At 50.6% G+C, this 16,704-nt stretch overlaps 2 protein-coding genes across 2 annotated transcripts in view; one reads left to right on the plus strand and one right to left on the minus strand.

Moving 5' to 3' along the window:
• LOC135197488 (claspin-like) overlaps positions 1-16,704 on the minus strand; it is a 269,392-nt gene that overhangs the window by 189,624 nt on the left and 63,064 nt on the right.
• LOC135197633 (claspin-like) overlaps positions 1-16,704 on the plus strand; it is an 85,300-nt gene that overhangs the window by 49,014 nt on the left and 19,582 nt on the right. The window contains exon 9 of the mRNA XM_064224652.1: positions 2,368-2,461. Within this exon, the coding sequence (XP_064080722.1) occupies positions 2,368-2,461 (94 nt within the window). The remainder of the gene's footprint in view (positions 1-2,367; positions 2,462-16,704) is intronic.

A 16,704-nucleotide genomic window follows, 5' to 3' on the forward strand; every position in this document is an offset into this window, starting at 1 on the left:
TTGAACAAAAGAAATTAACAGTAGCTATATTTTTGATATAGAAAAAGCATACGATACAACATGGAAACATAACATCATGCAAAAAACTCCACTCCAAGGGACTAAGAGGCCACTTACCAATATTTATTAAGAACTTCTTAACAAACAGAACTTTTCAAGTAAGAGTAGAAAATTCCTACTCAGTAACTATAAACTGGAAGAAGGAATCCCTCAAGGTAGTGTCTTGAGCTGTACATTGTTTGCTTTAGCAATCAATGACATTACTATAAATTTACCAAGTGGTGTAAAAAACACGTTTATATGTTTGATGACTTTGTCATTTACTATACGAGTAGTAATCTGAGACATGCTCAGAGTTTTTCTCAGTACTGCCATTTCAAATATATAGTTGGGCAAATTCAGTTGGATTTAAATTTTCAACTGATCAAAACAAAAGCAATCGTCTTCTACAAAGACAAAGGTGGATGAAGAACCAAACAATCAAACTGCATCTTTTATAGCACTGAAATACAAATTTTGTACAAAATCAAGTATCTAGGAGTAATATTTGATCAACATTTAAATTGGAAAGAGCACATCAAATACATTAAAGCCAAGGGCATCAAAGCCCTTGCCATATTAAAAAAGTTATCACACACTAATTGGGGAGCAAAGCGAGACATTTTATTAATTGATATATAAGGCAACAGTCTTATCCATAATAGATTACTGCTGTCCAATATATCATCCGCCTCAGAATCTGCATTAAAAATCTCTCGATGCAGTGCACCATGAAGGCGTGCGATTGTGCACAGGAGCTTTCCGATCGTCCCCAACAAACTCACTTTTGGTGGAGGCAGGTGTTTTGCCCTTAAAACATCACCGTAATTTAATAACAATACAAAGAGGTCTTTCAATGCAAGCGGGATCGTCTCCTGCAACTTACTGCTCCAAAACTGTAATCAAGTAACAGCAGTTAATAGTACTAGCTCTTTTCCCAAAATGAGCTAGATACATAATGAACATACATAATATGAATCCAATTTTTCACCCACCAATGGAATTGCCACCACCATGGATTTTAAATAGAGTAAAGATATGTACCTCCCTGTCTTACCTACTCAAAAAACAAATGACAAGTACGGGAAACCAATGTACCGCCAACATGCTTTGGAGCACATTAGAAGAAAAGGCGACAAATTTATGATATATACAGACGGCTCCAAAAATAAGTTGGAGTAGGAGCATCTGCATATTCGAAAAATATGTTAAGTAACAAAAGTCTACCTTCAATATCATCAGTATTTACTGCTGTGAAGTCACAGCCATACAGATGGCTCTAGATATGATATCTGAGGCAAAAGCAAGTGTCTCTGTTATTTCAGTGACTCACGTAGCGCTATAGATGCAATAAGACAGTATAACCAGGAAACCAAATAGTACAGGAAATTCAAATAAAAATTCATCAACTCCTCCAATCAGGAATATCAATGGAAATATGTTTGGATCCCAGCACACGTGGGAATTAAAAGGAAATGAATATGCAGACTCGCTGCCAAAATTAGCCTGCACTATCCTCCAACAATTTCATATGCCCCAGTGTCAGACGGGTAAAATCAGTTAAAACATTAATTTACCAGGATTGGGAAAGAAGAATGGGCCTCGGTGCCAACAACAAATAAACTTAAAAATATAAAAACTGAAGTCTATGCATGGAGGACATCCTCACAGGAGGAAAGAGCAAAAGAGGTGATCCTAGCAAGGCTACGTATAGGACACACAAGATTCTCACATGGTCACTTGATGTCAACACCACATGCTGACCCAGTGAAATGTAACAGATGTCGAACACCCATGACAGTAAACAGCATTTGCTTGTTGGTGTGCCCAAATTGGACCCAGCAAAGATCTATTTATCTGCGGAGTTCGGAAATGAAAAATATTCTTGCGGAAAGCAGGGATTTTTCAATTAATAAAATCATAAATTTTTTAAATAAGACGGGTTTCTCAAATAAAGTCTATTTTTTTTTTTTTCTTTCTTTCTTTCTTTCTTTTCTTTTCTTTCTTTCTTTCTTTCTCAGGATTGATCCCTGAGAACCAGCCCGAGAAGAGTCTACTTGAGACTCAGAGGTCTGGAAAAACTAACACCTATTAATAATAATAATAACACAGGCAGTCCCCGGTTTTTGGCTTATCAGCTCTGATAAGTGGAGATCGGCACATATCGGTGATGAAAATCCAGTTATCGTCATTGCTAGACAAGTACCGTAAAACTGGATCACTGATAACTGAGGCAGTTGAAGACTGTCTGTATTGTGATCATTAAAACAGCAATTCCGCAAAATATTTCTTCCTTAGCTTGTCAACAGAGAAAGTCTTCTTTTGCAGATGATGAGGATGCTCAGGATGCTGTGGAGTATGATGACGAAGAAAATGAAGTTGCAAGAACCACATTCACAGGGTTCAAAGACAAAATGAAAGGGTAAGTGTTAAGTATAGATCTCCCTAGCATCTATGATCAGACTTGTTTAGGTTTTACGTATATTTCTGATTTAGTATGTTCAGAGGGCTGATATAAACCTTGTAAGGGCTTGCATTATTTGATCTGTTCTTCTGGAAAGATCATATTCGGTCCATATTTATGGGTTTAGTCTGTAAATTTAAAAATGAGATTGAGTATGTATCCTGACCATGTATGGTATTTATGGGTTTAGACACTAAATCTGGTCATCTTCCTTTATTTTTAAATCTGGTCATCTTCCTTGAGCACAAAGATCAGGTTTATTGTTTTAACCCATAAATACACAATAAGTGTGATCATCCAAGATGAAGATCAGATATACAGTGGACCCCCATGAATAGCTGGAAGCTACAAATACTTAGAACCCCAATAAAAATGCTTAAAACTTCCTATACCGTACTGTTTTAATAGTTTCATCACAAAAAGTGCATTTAATCATGAAATTTATATCAAAATACAGTATTGTTCCGATACTTATACAAACCCTTAGGTCCTTGGTAATTTAAAACAATAGGAAGGTACTTAGCGGCAGCTGAAAACCGGTCGTAAGCTTCAAACAGGTTGGGTTCGGTAGTTAACTACTTGTCCGGCAGTTGGCGGTCAGCTCGACTGCGAGGAGAGGAGTCACTTTGCTTTCGGCTGCATAGGTGGATGGACGTGTTGCTCGCCTCTCTGCCCACTTCTTGTCGTATGCTTTGTTTGCTTCACTACGTGAAGGCTTTTTTCTTTCTCTCTTACTCTGTTTATTTGTGCAAGGATATACGTAAGTACGTGTGTGTTTTTGTATATCATACAGTGATTATTGTGAGTATTGTGATTCGAAATGGAATCCCAAGAGCCGGAGAGGCCCCCTCGCCCCCCCCATCAGCCGCAGATTGTGCCCTGGTGTGGAGGGCCGTAAGTGTGGGGCCCTTTGGTCCTCTGTTGAGGTTGACCCTCATGAGTTTTGTACTCGGTGTCGAGGGCGGGAATGCTCTCGCACGGAGACATGTGATGTATGTGTTTTTTGGTTGGAGGAGCAGTGAGAGCGCTATGGGGGGAGGAAGAAGCCGCGTAAGCCGGCCAAGGAGTCGTCGGATGGTTTCTCTGGCTACGCCCTTGGTTAAGAACGCGTCTTCTTCTCCCTCCATCTCAGCTCCCTCGTATGGCTCCTTCTCCTTCGGGAGAGGTTTCTCGCTCCTTCTTCCTCTCTCGATCAGTCGAGCATGAGGGGGGCCAAGGTACCCCGACATCAAGTTGTATCCGGGGTCGTCCGTTTGCTCAGGGCGGGAACTGCCCCCCCCCCCCCCCCCCCCCCCGCCCCCCCCCCCCCCCCCCCCCCCACTAACTCGCCCGCCCACTTTTCCTTCCTCAGATCTGCTTGCCACGGGGGACGATCTTGGATGGGCCTGGTACTCGCTGGGGCTCCGAGGGACTCTTGACAGTTCAGGGGCTGCTTAGTCACCTGGCGAGAGGGGCCATGCCGGTAATACCCATGGCCCGACCACCATGACTACCACGACGGTGTCCACGCCTGGCTACGCTGCTCCTCCGCACCTGTGTACACCCAGCATGTAGCCACGGTGACGCCGACAGCTGCTGTGCAGGCGGTGCTGCTGGAGGTGATGATGCCCACTGTGACGTCGCCGCCTGGTTTTGCCGCTCTTACTTCAGCCCCTGACTTCTGGTGTCCCAAGAGCTCTCCCTGGAACCTGCCTCCTGTACAGAGGATGTCGCTGGTTCCTGCCTCGCCTCCTGTTCCTGAGTATGCTGCCGCTCCAGTGCCGGTACCAGTTCCTGCCACCGTCGTTCCTGCCCGTGTTGTTGCTGCCCCCACCCCCCCCACATCCTTCCGGACAGGTGCAGTCGGGCCCTGATGCTCCGGCAGCTGCCCTGCTCCGTCCTGGTTGGAAGACCTGACGATGGTCCTTAGGAAGCTGACGAAGAAGAAGAAGGAAGGTGTCATCGTCGTCGTCGTTTGCCGCCGCTTCTTCCTTCAACTTTTAAGGCCCCACAGGCAAAAAGAAAAGAAGGAAGGGTAGCCATCCTTCCCCCCCTAAGAGGCTCGTCCTGAAGACTTCTAAGGTTGGAAACTTACGCTGGTCCTCCTGTTCCTTTGGGAACAGGGGCCATATCTCCTTCCGCAAGGAAGAAGACGGGGACTGGAGGAGTGCCGGCTAACACCGGTACCTCCTCGCCTGGCGCCAGAGGTTCCGCCTCGGCCTCTCGTTCGCGAGAGGTACTGAGTGTCATGTCAGGTCACCTGCGGGTGACTGTACAGCTAAGACCCAGGCAACAGAGTCCGCTCGGCGCCAGGATCCAGGCACGGAGCAGAAGACTGGCGGGGGTCGCTCAGGTGACTCCCACCAGACCAGCGATCGCTCTTGCAGCGATACGCTGGTACCCAGGGCTGATTCGACGGTCCCAGATCAGTCGCGGGCTGAGGCAAGGAAGCGGTCACATCAGTCGCCAGAACCAGCCTCGGCTGGTCCAAGTGGCCTGGCACGCCGTGAGGACAGGCCTTGCTCCCACCGCGTCAAGCGGACTCTGCAGGTCCCCTGACGCCACTCCTACTGGGACCGGGCAGAGAGGGGGACCAGCAGCAGCTCTTCTGACGCTCGGGACCGTCACCACCGTTCTCGGTCCAGCTGCTCTCCCCGGGAGAGCCGCTCGACCAGGCCTGCAGCTCGATCTCCACCTCGGGTTGGTGATCACCTGCAGCCCCCTCAGCACATCGGTTCTGCCGGTGCGCGCATGGGAAGTGTCAGGCCTTCCCCTCGTATCCTTTCAACTTCCTCAGGCTACACCGGGAAGAGTGAGGCGATCAGGAGTGATCATGAGGGTCGTGCTCCTTGTGATACCGCCACGACACCGGACAAACCTGGCACGGTCCTAGGACCGACCAGATCGTATGCGCAAGTGGCAGGAGGAGAATAGGAGGGGTCTGTTGTGGTTCCTCCTGTGGAAGGAGGAGGGTCTTGGGAGGCGTTCTCGCTGGACGGGCTTGACAGTCCGTCTCCGCAGGATGCAGTCACTCCTGAGATCCAGAGGTTGTTCGCGGAGGTTATTACGCTGGTTCCTCAGCACAATGACCTCGGGGAAGGATCGCTGCTCCCCCCTTCTGGGCCCACATTGGGTTTGGAGTCGTTCTGGGGACCCAAAAAGGAACCCAAGACGATGGTAGGTCTGCCATGATCGGCCTTGGCTGACAGCGCACTGAGCCAAGTAGACGCTCTCGTCTCTGGACAGGAGGGTTTGCTTCGGTCCGGTAGGTCTTCCAAGCTCCTTCCCCCACCTCTACCGCGACAGAGGGGTTTCTATGTGCCTTCAGAAGACCCTCTGCCGCCCAAACAGGTTAACCCGGAGCTAGCTAGGCTGACTCCGGGGGTGTGTCTGCAGCAGCTCCTGTCGGAGAACCTCTGGTTCTCGCAGCAAGAGGCACTTGCCTTGGAGTCTACCGCAATGGCAGCATTCCAAGCTGTCGCCTGGATCGACCTGTGGTCCCTCACAGTGTCGAAAGCCGCGACCTCCTTGGGGAACATCACTCCTGAAGGGGACCCAGCTTTTGTGAGACTGCCAGTCTGGGGGTAGGGCCATCTCCTACCTGGCCCACCAGACAGCTAACCTGTGGGCCAACCCGGTTCTCCGGCGTAGAGACGCTGTTCTCACCCGAGTGAACCAGGGCGGCTGTCCCTGGGCATGAGGTGGCTTGGGTGGGTCTTCGCAACGGACCGGTGCGGAGTTCCTCCTCTCTCTTCCCCAGAGAGATGGTGGATGCTGCGGTGGAACAGCGGCGCACTGACGACGGTGACCGTCTTGTCCACCAGGCAGTCTCGAAGGTAGCTGGGCAACCTCGGACAACTGCGGCTAAGCCCAAGAGCTTAGCTAGCGCTTTCTCTGCGGCTAAGACGATTGCCTCGTCGAAGCCGAGAGGAAAGACTCTGCCTTTGACTTCTACTGTAAGGAGTGACCGTAACCAGCCCCCCTCCCAGTCCTTCTCTCGAGGAGGATCTGGGAAGAAGAAGTCAAAGAGAGAAGGGAAACGCTAGGGACGTCGTTCCCCCTCACCTGCCTGCCGGAAGTTGGGGGGGGTGCCTGGCAAGCTATTGGGCAACATGGCAGCGCTATGGAGCAGAGACCTGGATAGTGAACGTCCTTCGGGAGGAATATTTACTACCCTTCAAGTCTCGGCCACCCCTCACCTCCAACCCAGTCCATCTGCAAACCTATGTTCCTGGCTCAACCAAGGACGTGACGCTTCAGCAGGAAGTAGAAGCCATGCTGAGCAAACGTGTTGTGGAGATTGTATGGGATCAGTCGCTGGGCTTCTACAGTCGACTTTTCCTGTTGGAGAAGTCCTTGGGGGGCTGGCGCCTGAACCGATTCGTTCGCCAGACTCGGTTCACGATGGAAACCGCACGATCAGTGCTCAGTTCCATCAGGGAGAACGACTTCATGCTTTCGGTGGATCTGAAGGATGTGTATTTCCAGATACCCATCCATCAATCCTCCAGGAAGTACCTCCGCTTCATCCTCGATGAGACACTGTACCAATTCAGGGCATTTTGTTTCGGTCTCTCAACTGCCCCACAAGTGTCCACACAAGTGTTCACGCTGGTGTTGGCTTGGGCCCACTCGGTAGGGATACGTCTTCTGAGGCATCTCGACGATTGGTTAGTCCTGGCGAGCTCCCACTCGCAGTTGCTGCAGGACAGAGATCGACTCCTCGAATTCTGCCGCGATCTTGGGATCGTAGTGAATAACGAGAAGTCAGACCTCGAGCCCAAGCAGAGGATGAAGTACCTGGGCATGCTGATCGACACAGTAGCAGGGCGAGTCCTCCCCGCAGATTCGTGGATCAGCAGGTTCAGGGAGGCAGCAGGACAGTTCCTGTCTCTACAGGAGCAACCAGCTCAGCAGTGGCAGGTAGTGATCGGTCACCTGTCGTCTCTCGAGAAGCTAGTCCCTCACGGGCGTCTTCACCTGCAGTCTTCAGTGGAGACTAAAGAGTGTTGGTCACAGGCAAGAGACCCTCCTTTCTTCCCCATGTCCCTCTCGGAGGAGGTGAGGCGGGACCTAGCCTGGTGGCTGGACAACGGGAACCTCGTAAGAGGAGTACCTCTTCTCTCTCTCTCTCTCTCTCTCTTCTCTCTCTCTCTCTCTCTCTCTCTCTCTCTCTCTCTCTCTCTCTCTCTCTGAGATGTTACTGTTCTCAGACGCATCGACTGAGGGATGGGGCGCACACCTGGAGGAGTTGCTGACTGCAGGTGTGTGGGACCATCGGGACAAGCACCTTCACAACGTCCTGGAGCTCAAGGCAGCGTTCCTCGCTCTCCAAGAGTTCCAAGATCGTCTGGTGGGACACTCGGTGGTGTTGATGAGCGACATCACCATGGTAGTGGCGTACGTCAACAAGCAGGGGGGCCTAGTGTCCCTCCCGCTACACCAGTTGACGTTGCAGGTCCACGAGTGGGCCGTGGCACACTCAGTAGAGCTGTCAGCCTGCTACTTTCCAGGCAAGAGGAATGTGGTAGCCGACAAGCTCAGCCGTTGGGATCAGGTCATAGGAACCAAGTGGTCCCTCCACCCAGACGTGGCAGAAAGGCATCCAGTCATGGGGGGGTGTCCAGTCATGGATCTGTTTGCCACCCGGCGCAACAGAAGACTCCAGGTTTTCTACTTGGATGTGCCGGACCCATGGGCAGCTGCAGAGGACGCTCTTCAACACCCTTGGGACAACCTCTTCGATTACGCCTTCCCCCGTTCTGTCTGATTTGCAAAGTGATCAGCAGGGCACTGATCACCGCGAATCTTCGGATGATCCTGGTGGCTCCCCTCAAGCCGTTTGGTACCTGGACCTGCTGGCTCTGCTCGCCGAAGCACCGAGAGTGTTTCCTCCTTGGCACAACCTTCTCGTCTAGCCACACGTAGAACGGTACCACCGGTCCGTCGAGTCCCTGTGTCTTCGCGGCTGGCTGTTATCCACCATGTCTTGCAAGTGAGAGGCTTTTCCTTCGCAGCGCAGTAACAGAGATGGCTGGATACCTCAGACAGTCCTCTGCAGCTGTCTACCAGGGGAAGTGGTCCATCTTCCGTGGTTGGTGTCGTGGACGGGGGGTCTCTCCTCTCAGAGCCACTCTTCAGCAGGTTGCGGATTTCCTAGTCTTCCTTCTACGAGAGAAGCTCCTCTCCGTCTCTGCAGTTAAAGGATACAGAGCCGCCCTGGCCCTAGTCCTTAAACTGCAAGATGTGGATATCTCTTCTTTCAAGATCTCCCTGCTTATGAGGAGCTTCGAGAGGTCTTGCCCACCCAGGGAACTCAGTGGTTATATATTGTATAATTGTTATTGGTATTTTATGCATTGTTGAAATATTGTGGGTGTCTTATATATATGGACTGCATATGGTTGATTCTAGAAGGTGTCTGTTGATGTATTATAAGTTGTATTGTGACGTCATAGACAAGATGGCGTCGGCGTCGGGGGGATGTAAACAATAACACGGGGTAGTAGATAGCACGTGCTGGTGGTGTGTGTGGTTAGTAGGGGAGAGCTCTCTGTCTGGTTGGAGTTTTTGGGTCGTAAGTCTTGTTGTGCTGCTGTTCTAAGGTGATTTCTGGAGTATACTGGAGTTGGAGAAAGCATACAGGTGGGTAGATTATTCATTTGTGTAAATAAAAGGGGTTAGGCTAGGCTAAAATTCAAACTCAGGCCCCCGGGATTGGATGTAACTCTCGTACTTAGGAGTTTGACTTGAAGACCCTTCGTGCCACTCCGAGAGTCGTCAGAGAGGGATCTGACCCTCAAGATCCTCTTTTTGCTGGCCCTGGCATCGGCGAAGAGGGTAGGGGAACTTCATGGTCTTTCCTTCGACGACAAGCATTCCAGGGGATGGGGATCCGTGACGCTCGATTTCATCCCGAATTTCGTAGCAAAGACTCAGAATCCTTCGGTCCCTGACGACCGGTTCGAGTCTTTCACGATCCCCTCCCTGAAGGACTTCAGGGATGAAGTCTCCTTCAGGAACTTCTAAGAGCCCGTCTCACTCTGGTGTGACGGGGTGTCATCCGTTGGTCCTCCCGAGCGGGGCCCGTCTCTCCTTCCGCAAGGAAGAAGAAGACGGGGACCAGAGGGGTACCGGCTAACACCGGTACCTCCTCACCTGGCGCTAAGGGCTCTGCCGCTACATCAGGATCCGTCTTGGCCTCTGGTTCGCGAGAGGTACCGAGTTCGCTTGGCGCCAGGACCGAGGCACGGAGCGGAAGACTGGTAAGAGTCGCTCAGGTGACTCCCACCAGGCCAACGATCGCTCTCGTAGCAGGTCCGCTGGTACCCAGGGTTGATGCAACGGTCCCAGACCTGCCGCGGGCTGAGGCAAGGAAGAGATCCCCTCAGTTGCCGGAACTGGCTGGTTCCAGTGGCACGACGCTCCGTGAGGACAGGCCCCGCTCCCACCGTGACCGGGCAGGTAGGGGGACCAGCAGCAGCTCTTCTGACGCTCGGGACTGGAGCCACTGTTCTCAGTCCCGCCGCTCTCTCCCGGAGAGCCTTCCGACCAGGCCTGCAGCTCAATCGCCACCGCGGGTTGGCGGTCGCCTACAGCCCCCCAAGCACACCGGTTCTGCCGGTGGGCGAGGGGGGAGTGTCAGGTCTTCCTCTCCGATCTCTTCAACTTCCTCGGGTTACACCAGAAAGAGTGAGGCGAACCAGTGATCATGGGGAGCGTGCTACTCACGTTCACCACGACGCCCTACAAGCCTGGCACGGTCTTAGGACTGACCAGATCGTATGCGCAAGTGACCGGAGGAGACCAGGAGGGGTATGTTGTGGTTCCTCCTTCTGAAGGAAGAGGGTCTCAGGAGGCGCTCTAGCTGGAGGGACTTGATGGTCCGACTCCACAGGATGCATTCACTCCCGAGATTCAGAGGTCGTTTTCGGAGGTTATTGCGCTGATTCGTCAGCACAACGACCTCAGGGAAGGATCGCCGCTCCCACCTTCTGAGCCTACGTCCAGGCTCGTGTCGTTCTGGGGTCCTTAGAAGGAACCCAGGACGACGGTGGGTTTGCCGCGATCTGCTCTGGCTGAGTTGGTGCTGGGCCAGGTGGACGCTCTCGTCTCTGGACAGGAGGGTTCGCTACGGTCTGGCAGGTCTTCCAAGCTACTTCCCCCACCTGTACTGCAACAGAGAAGATTCTACATGCCATCGGAGGACCCCATGCTGCCCAAACGGGTTAACCCGGAGCTAGCTAGGCTAACTGGGGATGTCTCTCCAGCAGCTCCTGTCAGAGAACCTATGGTTCTCGCAGCAAGAGGCACTCGCCTTGGAATCCACCGCCATGGTGGCATTCCAAGCAGTCTCCTGGCTAGACCTGTGGTCCCTCACAGTGTCTAAGGTCGCGGCCACCTCGGGAAACATCACTCCTGAAGGTGACCCGGCTTTTGGGAGACTGTGCCTGTCTGGAGGTAGAACCATCTCCTACCTAGCCCACCAGACGGCAAACCTGTAGGCCAACCTGGTTCTTCGGCGTAGGGACGCAGTCCTCACCCAAGTGACCAGGGAGGCTGGGCGTGAGGCGGCTCTGGGTCTTCGCAACGGACCGGTGCGGAGTTCCTCCTCTCTCTTCCCAGGAGAGATGGTGGACGCTGTGGTGGAACAACGTCACACTGACAACAGTGGACAGTGACCATTTAGTCCACCAGGCAGTCTTGAAGGCGTCTGGGTAGCCTCGAGCTACTGCGGCCAAGACGATCGCATCTTAGAAGCCCAGAGGAAAGACTCTGCCTTCGGCTTCTTCAAGGAGCGACCGTCACCAGCCCTCCTCCCAGCCCTCCTTTTCACAACGGGGAGCTTGGAAGAAGAAGTCGAAGAGAGGTGGAAAACGCTAGGGACGGCGTTCCCCCTCACCTGCTGCCGGAAGGTGGGGGTGTGCCTGGCGAGCCATTGGGCAACATGGCAGCGCTATGGAGCGGAGACCTGTATAGTAGACGTCCTTCGGGAGGGGTATCTACTAATCTTCGAGGCTCGGCCACCCGTCACCTCCGACTCGGTCCACCTTCAGACTTACGTTTCCGGAACATCCAAGGATGTAGCACTTCGGCAGGAGGTGCAAGCCATGCTGAGCAAGGAGCTGTGGAGATCATCAGGGATCAGTCGCCGGGCTTCTACAGCCGTCTTTTCCTGGTGGAGAAGTCTTCGGGGGGCTGGTGCCCGGTGATAGATCTCTCTCCCCTGAACCGATTTGTTCGCCAGTCTTGGTTCACGATGGAGACAGCACGCTCCGTGCTCGACTCCATCAGGGAGAACAACTTGAAGGACGCGTATTCCAGATACCCATTCATCAATCCTCCAGGAAGTACCTCCGCTTCATCCTCGACGGGACGGTGTACCAATTCAGGGCACTTTGCTTTGGTCTCTCAACCGCCCCACAGGTGTTCACGGGAGTGTTCATTCTGGTGTCTGCTTGGGCCCACTCATCAGGGATACGACTTTTGAGGTATCTCGACGACTGGTTAGTCCTGGCGAGTTCCCGCTCGCAGTTGCTACGGGACAGGGATCGACTCCTCGAGTTCTGCCGCAATCTGGGGATTGTGGTAAACTTCGAGAAGTCAGATCTCAAGCCCAAGCAGAGGATGAAGTACCTGGGTTTGCTGATCGATACGGTAGCAGGGCAAATATTCCCTTCAAACTCGCGGATCAGCAGATTCAGGGAGGCAGCCCACCAGTTTCCTGTCCTCGGCCAGGAACCAGGCCAGCTCAGCAGTGGCAGATCGTGATCGGCCACCTGTCATCACTCGAGAAGTTAGTCCCTCACGGGGGTCTTCACCTGTAGTCTCTCCAGTGGAGATTAAAGGAGAGTTGGTCACGGGCAAGAGACCCGCCGTACTTCCCCGTGTCCCTCACGGAGATGAGGCAGGACCTAGCTTGGTGGCTGGATGACAGGAACCTCGTAAAGAGGGCCTCTCTGCACTCCCCCCCGGAGATGTTGCTATTTTCAGACGTGCCAACCGAGGGATGGGGCGCACACCTGGAGGAGTTGCAGGCTGCAGGCATGTGGGATCATCACGACAAGCACCTTCACATCAATGTACTGGAGCTCAAGGCAGCGTTCCTTGCTCTCCAAGAGTTCCAGGATCGTCTGATGGGACACTCGGTGGTGTTGATGTGCGACAACACCACAGTAGTGGCATACGTCAACAAATAGGGGGGCCTAGTGTCCCTCCCGTTTCACCAGTTGACGTTGCAGGTGCACAAGTGGGCTGTGGCTCACTCAGTAGAGCTGTCAGCTCGCTACATTATAGGCAAGAGGAATGTAGTAGCAGACAAGCTCAGCCGTCAGGATCAGGTGATTGAAACCGATTGGTCCCTACACCCAGACGTGGCGGAAAGGTTCTTCAACTGTGGTGGTGTCCAGTCGTAGATCTGTTCGCCACCCGACACAACAGGAAACTTCAGGTTTTCTACTCGGCTGTGCCGGACCCATGGACAAGCTCTTCGTCTACACCTTTCCCCTGTTCTGTCTGATTAGCAAGGTGATCAGCAGAGCGCTGGTCACCCTGAATCTCTGGATGATCCTGGTGGCTCCCAAATGGCCTCAGGCACCGAGAGAGATTCCCCCTTGGCACAACCTTCTCTGCCAGCCACACGTGGAACGGTACCATCAGTCAGTCGTCCAGTTTCTTCGTCTTGACGGCTGGCTGTTATCCACCATCTCTTGCAAGTGAGAGGCTTTTCTCGCCGAGCAGCAACAGAGATGGCTGGGTACATCAGACAGTCCTCTGCAGCTGTGTACCAGGGAAAGTGGGCTGTCTTCTGTGGTTGGTGTTGTAGATGGGGTGGATCTCCTCTCAGAGCCACTCTTCAGCAGGTAGCAGATTTCCTCGTTTTTCTTCGCAGAGAGAAGCTCCTCTCCGTTCCCACAGTCAAAGGATACAGGGCCGCCTTGGCCCTAGTCCTGAAACTGAGGGAGTGGATATCTCGAACTCGTCCGAGATCTCCCTTCTAATGAGGAGCTTCGAGAGGTCTTGCCCACCCAGGGAACTCAGGCCCCCGGGGTGGGATGTGACTCTCGCCCTTAGGAGTCTGACTCGAAGTCCCTTCGAGCCACTCCGAGAGTCGTCAGACAGGGATCTGACCCTCAAGACCCTCTTCTTGCTGGCCCTGGCATCGGCGAAGAGAGTAGGGGAACTTCATGGTCTTTCCTTCGACGTCAAGCATTTCAGGGGATGGCGATCTGTGATGCTCGATTTCGTCCCGAACTTCGTAGCGAAGACTCAGAATCCTTCGGATGAGATGCTGCTTTGTCCTGTGAGGGCGCTACGGCGCTATCTGAAGAGAACTAGGCACCTCAGGCCTGAGTGTCAACGCCTCTTCGTTAGCACCGGGGTGACCAAGAAAGAAGTATCCAAGAACACACTTTCTTTCTGGCTGTGTGAGGTGATCAGGAGAGGGCATACGAAGCTGATGGTAGCGACGACATCCGTACCCTTCGTCCGAGAGCCCACGAAGTCAGAGGCATTGGTCCTTCCTTTGCGTTCCGCAAGAACTTCGTGGCGGGGGTCTGGACCAACCAGACCACCTTCACCTCCTTCTACCTTCGGGATATAGCCCACAGGTCCTTGGACACATTTTCCTTGGGACCCGTGGTGGCTGCTCAACAGGTTGTGTAGCTTACCCAGCACCCGAGCGGATTGTATCCTTGTGTGACTATATGAATGGATGAGTGAATGAGAGTGTGACTGGCTTCTCTTCCTCATCTTTTTCTCCCCCTCTACCTGTGAGCAGAGGGACGCGGTCGTCACTACGCTTGAACAGGAGACCAATGCAGGTAAGCTACTCGACCGAGCTCCATCCTATCCCTTTCATTAGGGATAGGAGCAATTATCCACCACTTCCCCCAACAAGGGAGGGTGGGGGGAGTGGAAGCCAACAAGAGACAAACCCATGACTTCATATTGCCTCTTGCAATAGGAGCAAGTTCTTGCTTGCTAGTTTTAAGAGGTATGCTGGCCTCCCTCTTATTACTTGGGTCCAAGGTCTGACCGTTGATCCTGCGGTACATACCCCGATCATTGGGCAGAGGCTAGGATCCCTCCCTCTGCTCTTACGACCAGGGAGGGAACCAAGGTTGGACGAAAACCAGTCTGTTCATTGACTCAGATTCCACCCACCAAGAAGTGAGTCTTCCTATTGTGAAAGGACCGATGGTTTGTATTACGTATCGGAACAAATAACAACTTGTCGAAAATTGTATTTTTCCTAATTATACAAACCTGAGGTCCTTTACACATAGTCCCACCTCATGCTACCCCTCACTCTGTTTTTCCTGGGCCTAAAGCAAAGTGATTCTTCACCTCCCAGTCCCACGGTGCTCAGACTGTCGGACAAGCAGTTAACTATCAAACTCCCTTGTTTGAAGCTTACGACCAGTTCCAGCTGCCACAAGTTACATTCCTATTGTTAAAGGACCTCAGGTTTGTATAGTTAGGAAAAAGGCAATTTTCGACAAATTGTTATTTTTGACTGAGCAGAGGTTGTTACAGTAGTATTTTCCTTCCCACTCCAGTGCACTTGGGCATCACTGCATTCAACCTTGAATTTAACACACAATTTACTGATTTATCCACTCTTACAGTTTTGTATACTTAAATATATATTTAACTTGTTGCACTAAAAAAAAATTGTGATTGAATGCATTTGAATCAGGGAAAAGCTTAAAAGATGCTGATTAGTGTATTTGCCCAGTTTTATCATATCCATTTTCTTTTTTCATTTTGTTATGCATCCAGTCATTTGCCATATAGGTCAAAAGTAGTATTTTTAATTTTGAATACCCTTATAAAAATGTTTTGAAAGACTTGGAAATAGTCAAGTACAGGCGGCCCTCGGTTAGCGGCAGGGGTTCTGTTCCTGGCCACCGACACCAAGCGATTTTCAACGCTGAGCGATTTTAAAGCCTACGGCCGCCGCACACCTTCTTTCGAAACTCTAGACCAGTCAAAGGCGCCGTAATCCCACAACGGCGCAATAAGTAAAATTATATTTATGCAGTATAGTACTATAGAATTTACTGTACAGTTCATGTGGGTGTCTAGAGTATGTAAAGATATAATAAAGTTTATACAGTGTACAGGTAGCTGTAGTGTTCAGGTTACGATCATTAGTCTTACGATAGTTCGATTTTATGAGAGATCAAATCACAATGGCCTAACTTTATCCATCTTCTAGTTACATAAGTTCAATAACAGCAAAAGAGAATGATGAAAGTATGGTTTTAACGTTATACTCGTTGCGTGAACGTGTACAGCCATGAACAACCGAACGAGAAACGACTTATTTTTTTTTTTTTTTTTTTTTTTTTTTTTTTTTTTTTTTTTTTTTTTTTTTTTTTTTTTTTTTTTTTTTTTTTTCTAAGTACAACCGAACTGGATAACATCCGTTTAGCTTGTATTTCGATCATCGTACTACAGTGCAACATTACCATATTTGTTATAAATAAGTAATAAGTTAACAATCCAAGAAAAGGAAAGAGAGAGAAAATAACTTTTCACAAGGAAGCTGTTTCAACAAACAATTGAAGGCATACAGAAGCTGAAAGCGGCGCTAGTTTGTTTTATCACAGAGCCGAGTTACTTTTACAGTAGTAAAATATCGTAACAAGCATCTGTCACTAGATTGGTATTTTACCGTAACAAAAATAAAATTGACTTGGGAAAATTGAGTTTAAGTGAAAAGAAATGGGTGAATAATCATCCCAGAGCGCACATACACACACACACACACACACACTCTCTCTCTCTCTCTCTCTTTTTTTTACTGTATGCATTTCATGTTTTATCATGATAAATTTACTGTAAAATCATTTTATTTTTTATGTGAATTGGTATTGCTTTTACGCACATATTATAGTAAAGATTTTACTCTCTTCTTCTCTCCTCAACAATACCACAATGCACGATAACTTAAAGTCATTCATTCGTTATTCCTCAAAAATGTGAACGCTCCCTCCCTCTACCTCAAGTTAGCTGTGTATCACCGCAATGACAAATTATTTTGTTAATCATTTGTGCTAAATTCTATGGTGAAAAGCTTTGTTCTTTCATTTACTGTTTTGTTAATATTGTTCAACTAGACGGTCTCACTCGGTGCACCGAACACTGGCTCAATTAAGACTTTATTGTATTTTTTTTTTTCCTGTACAGGCGGCCCTCGGTTAGCGGCAGGGGTT

The sequence above is a fragment of the Macrobrachium nipponense genome, chromosome 21 (genome assembly GCF_015104395.2).
Source record: "Macrobrachium nipponense isolate FS-2020 chromosome 21, ASM1510439v2, whole genome shotgun sequence".
Taxonomy (NCBI): Eukaryota; Metazoa; Arthropoda; class Malacostraca; order Decapoda; family Palaemonidae; genus Macrobrachium; species Macrobrachium nipponense.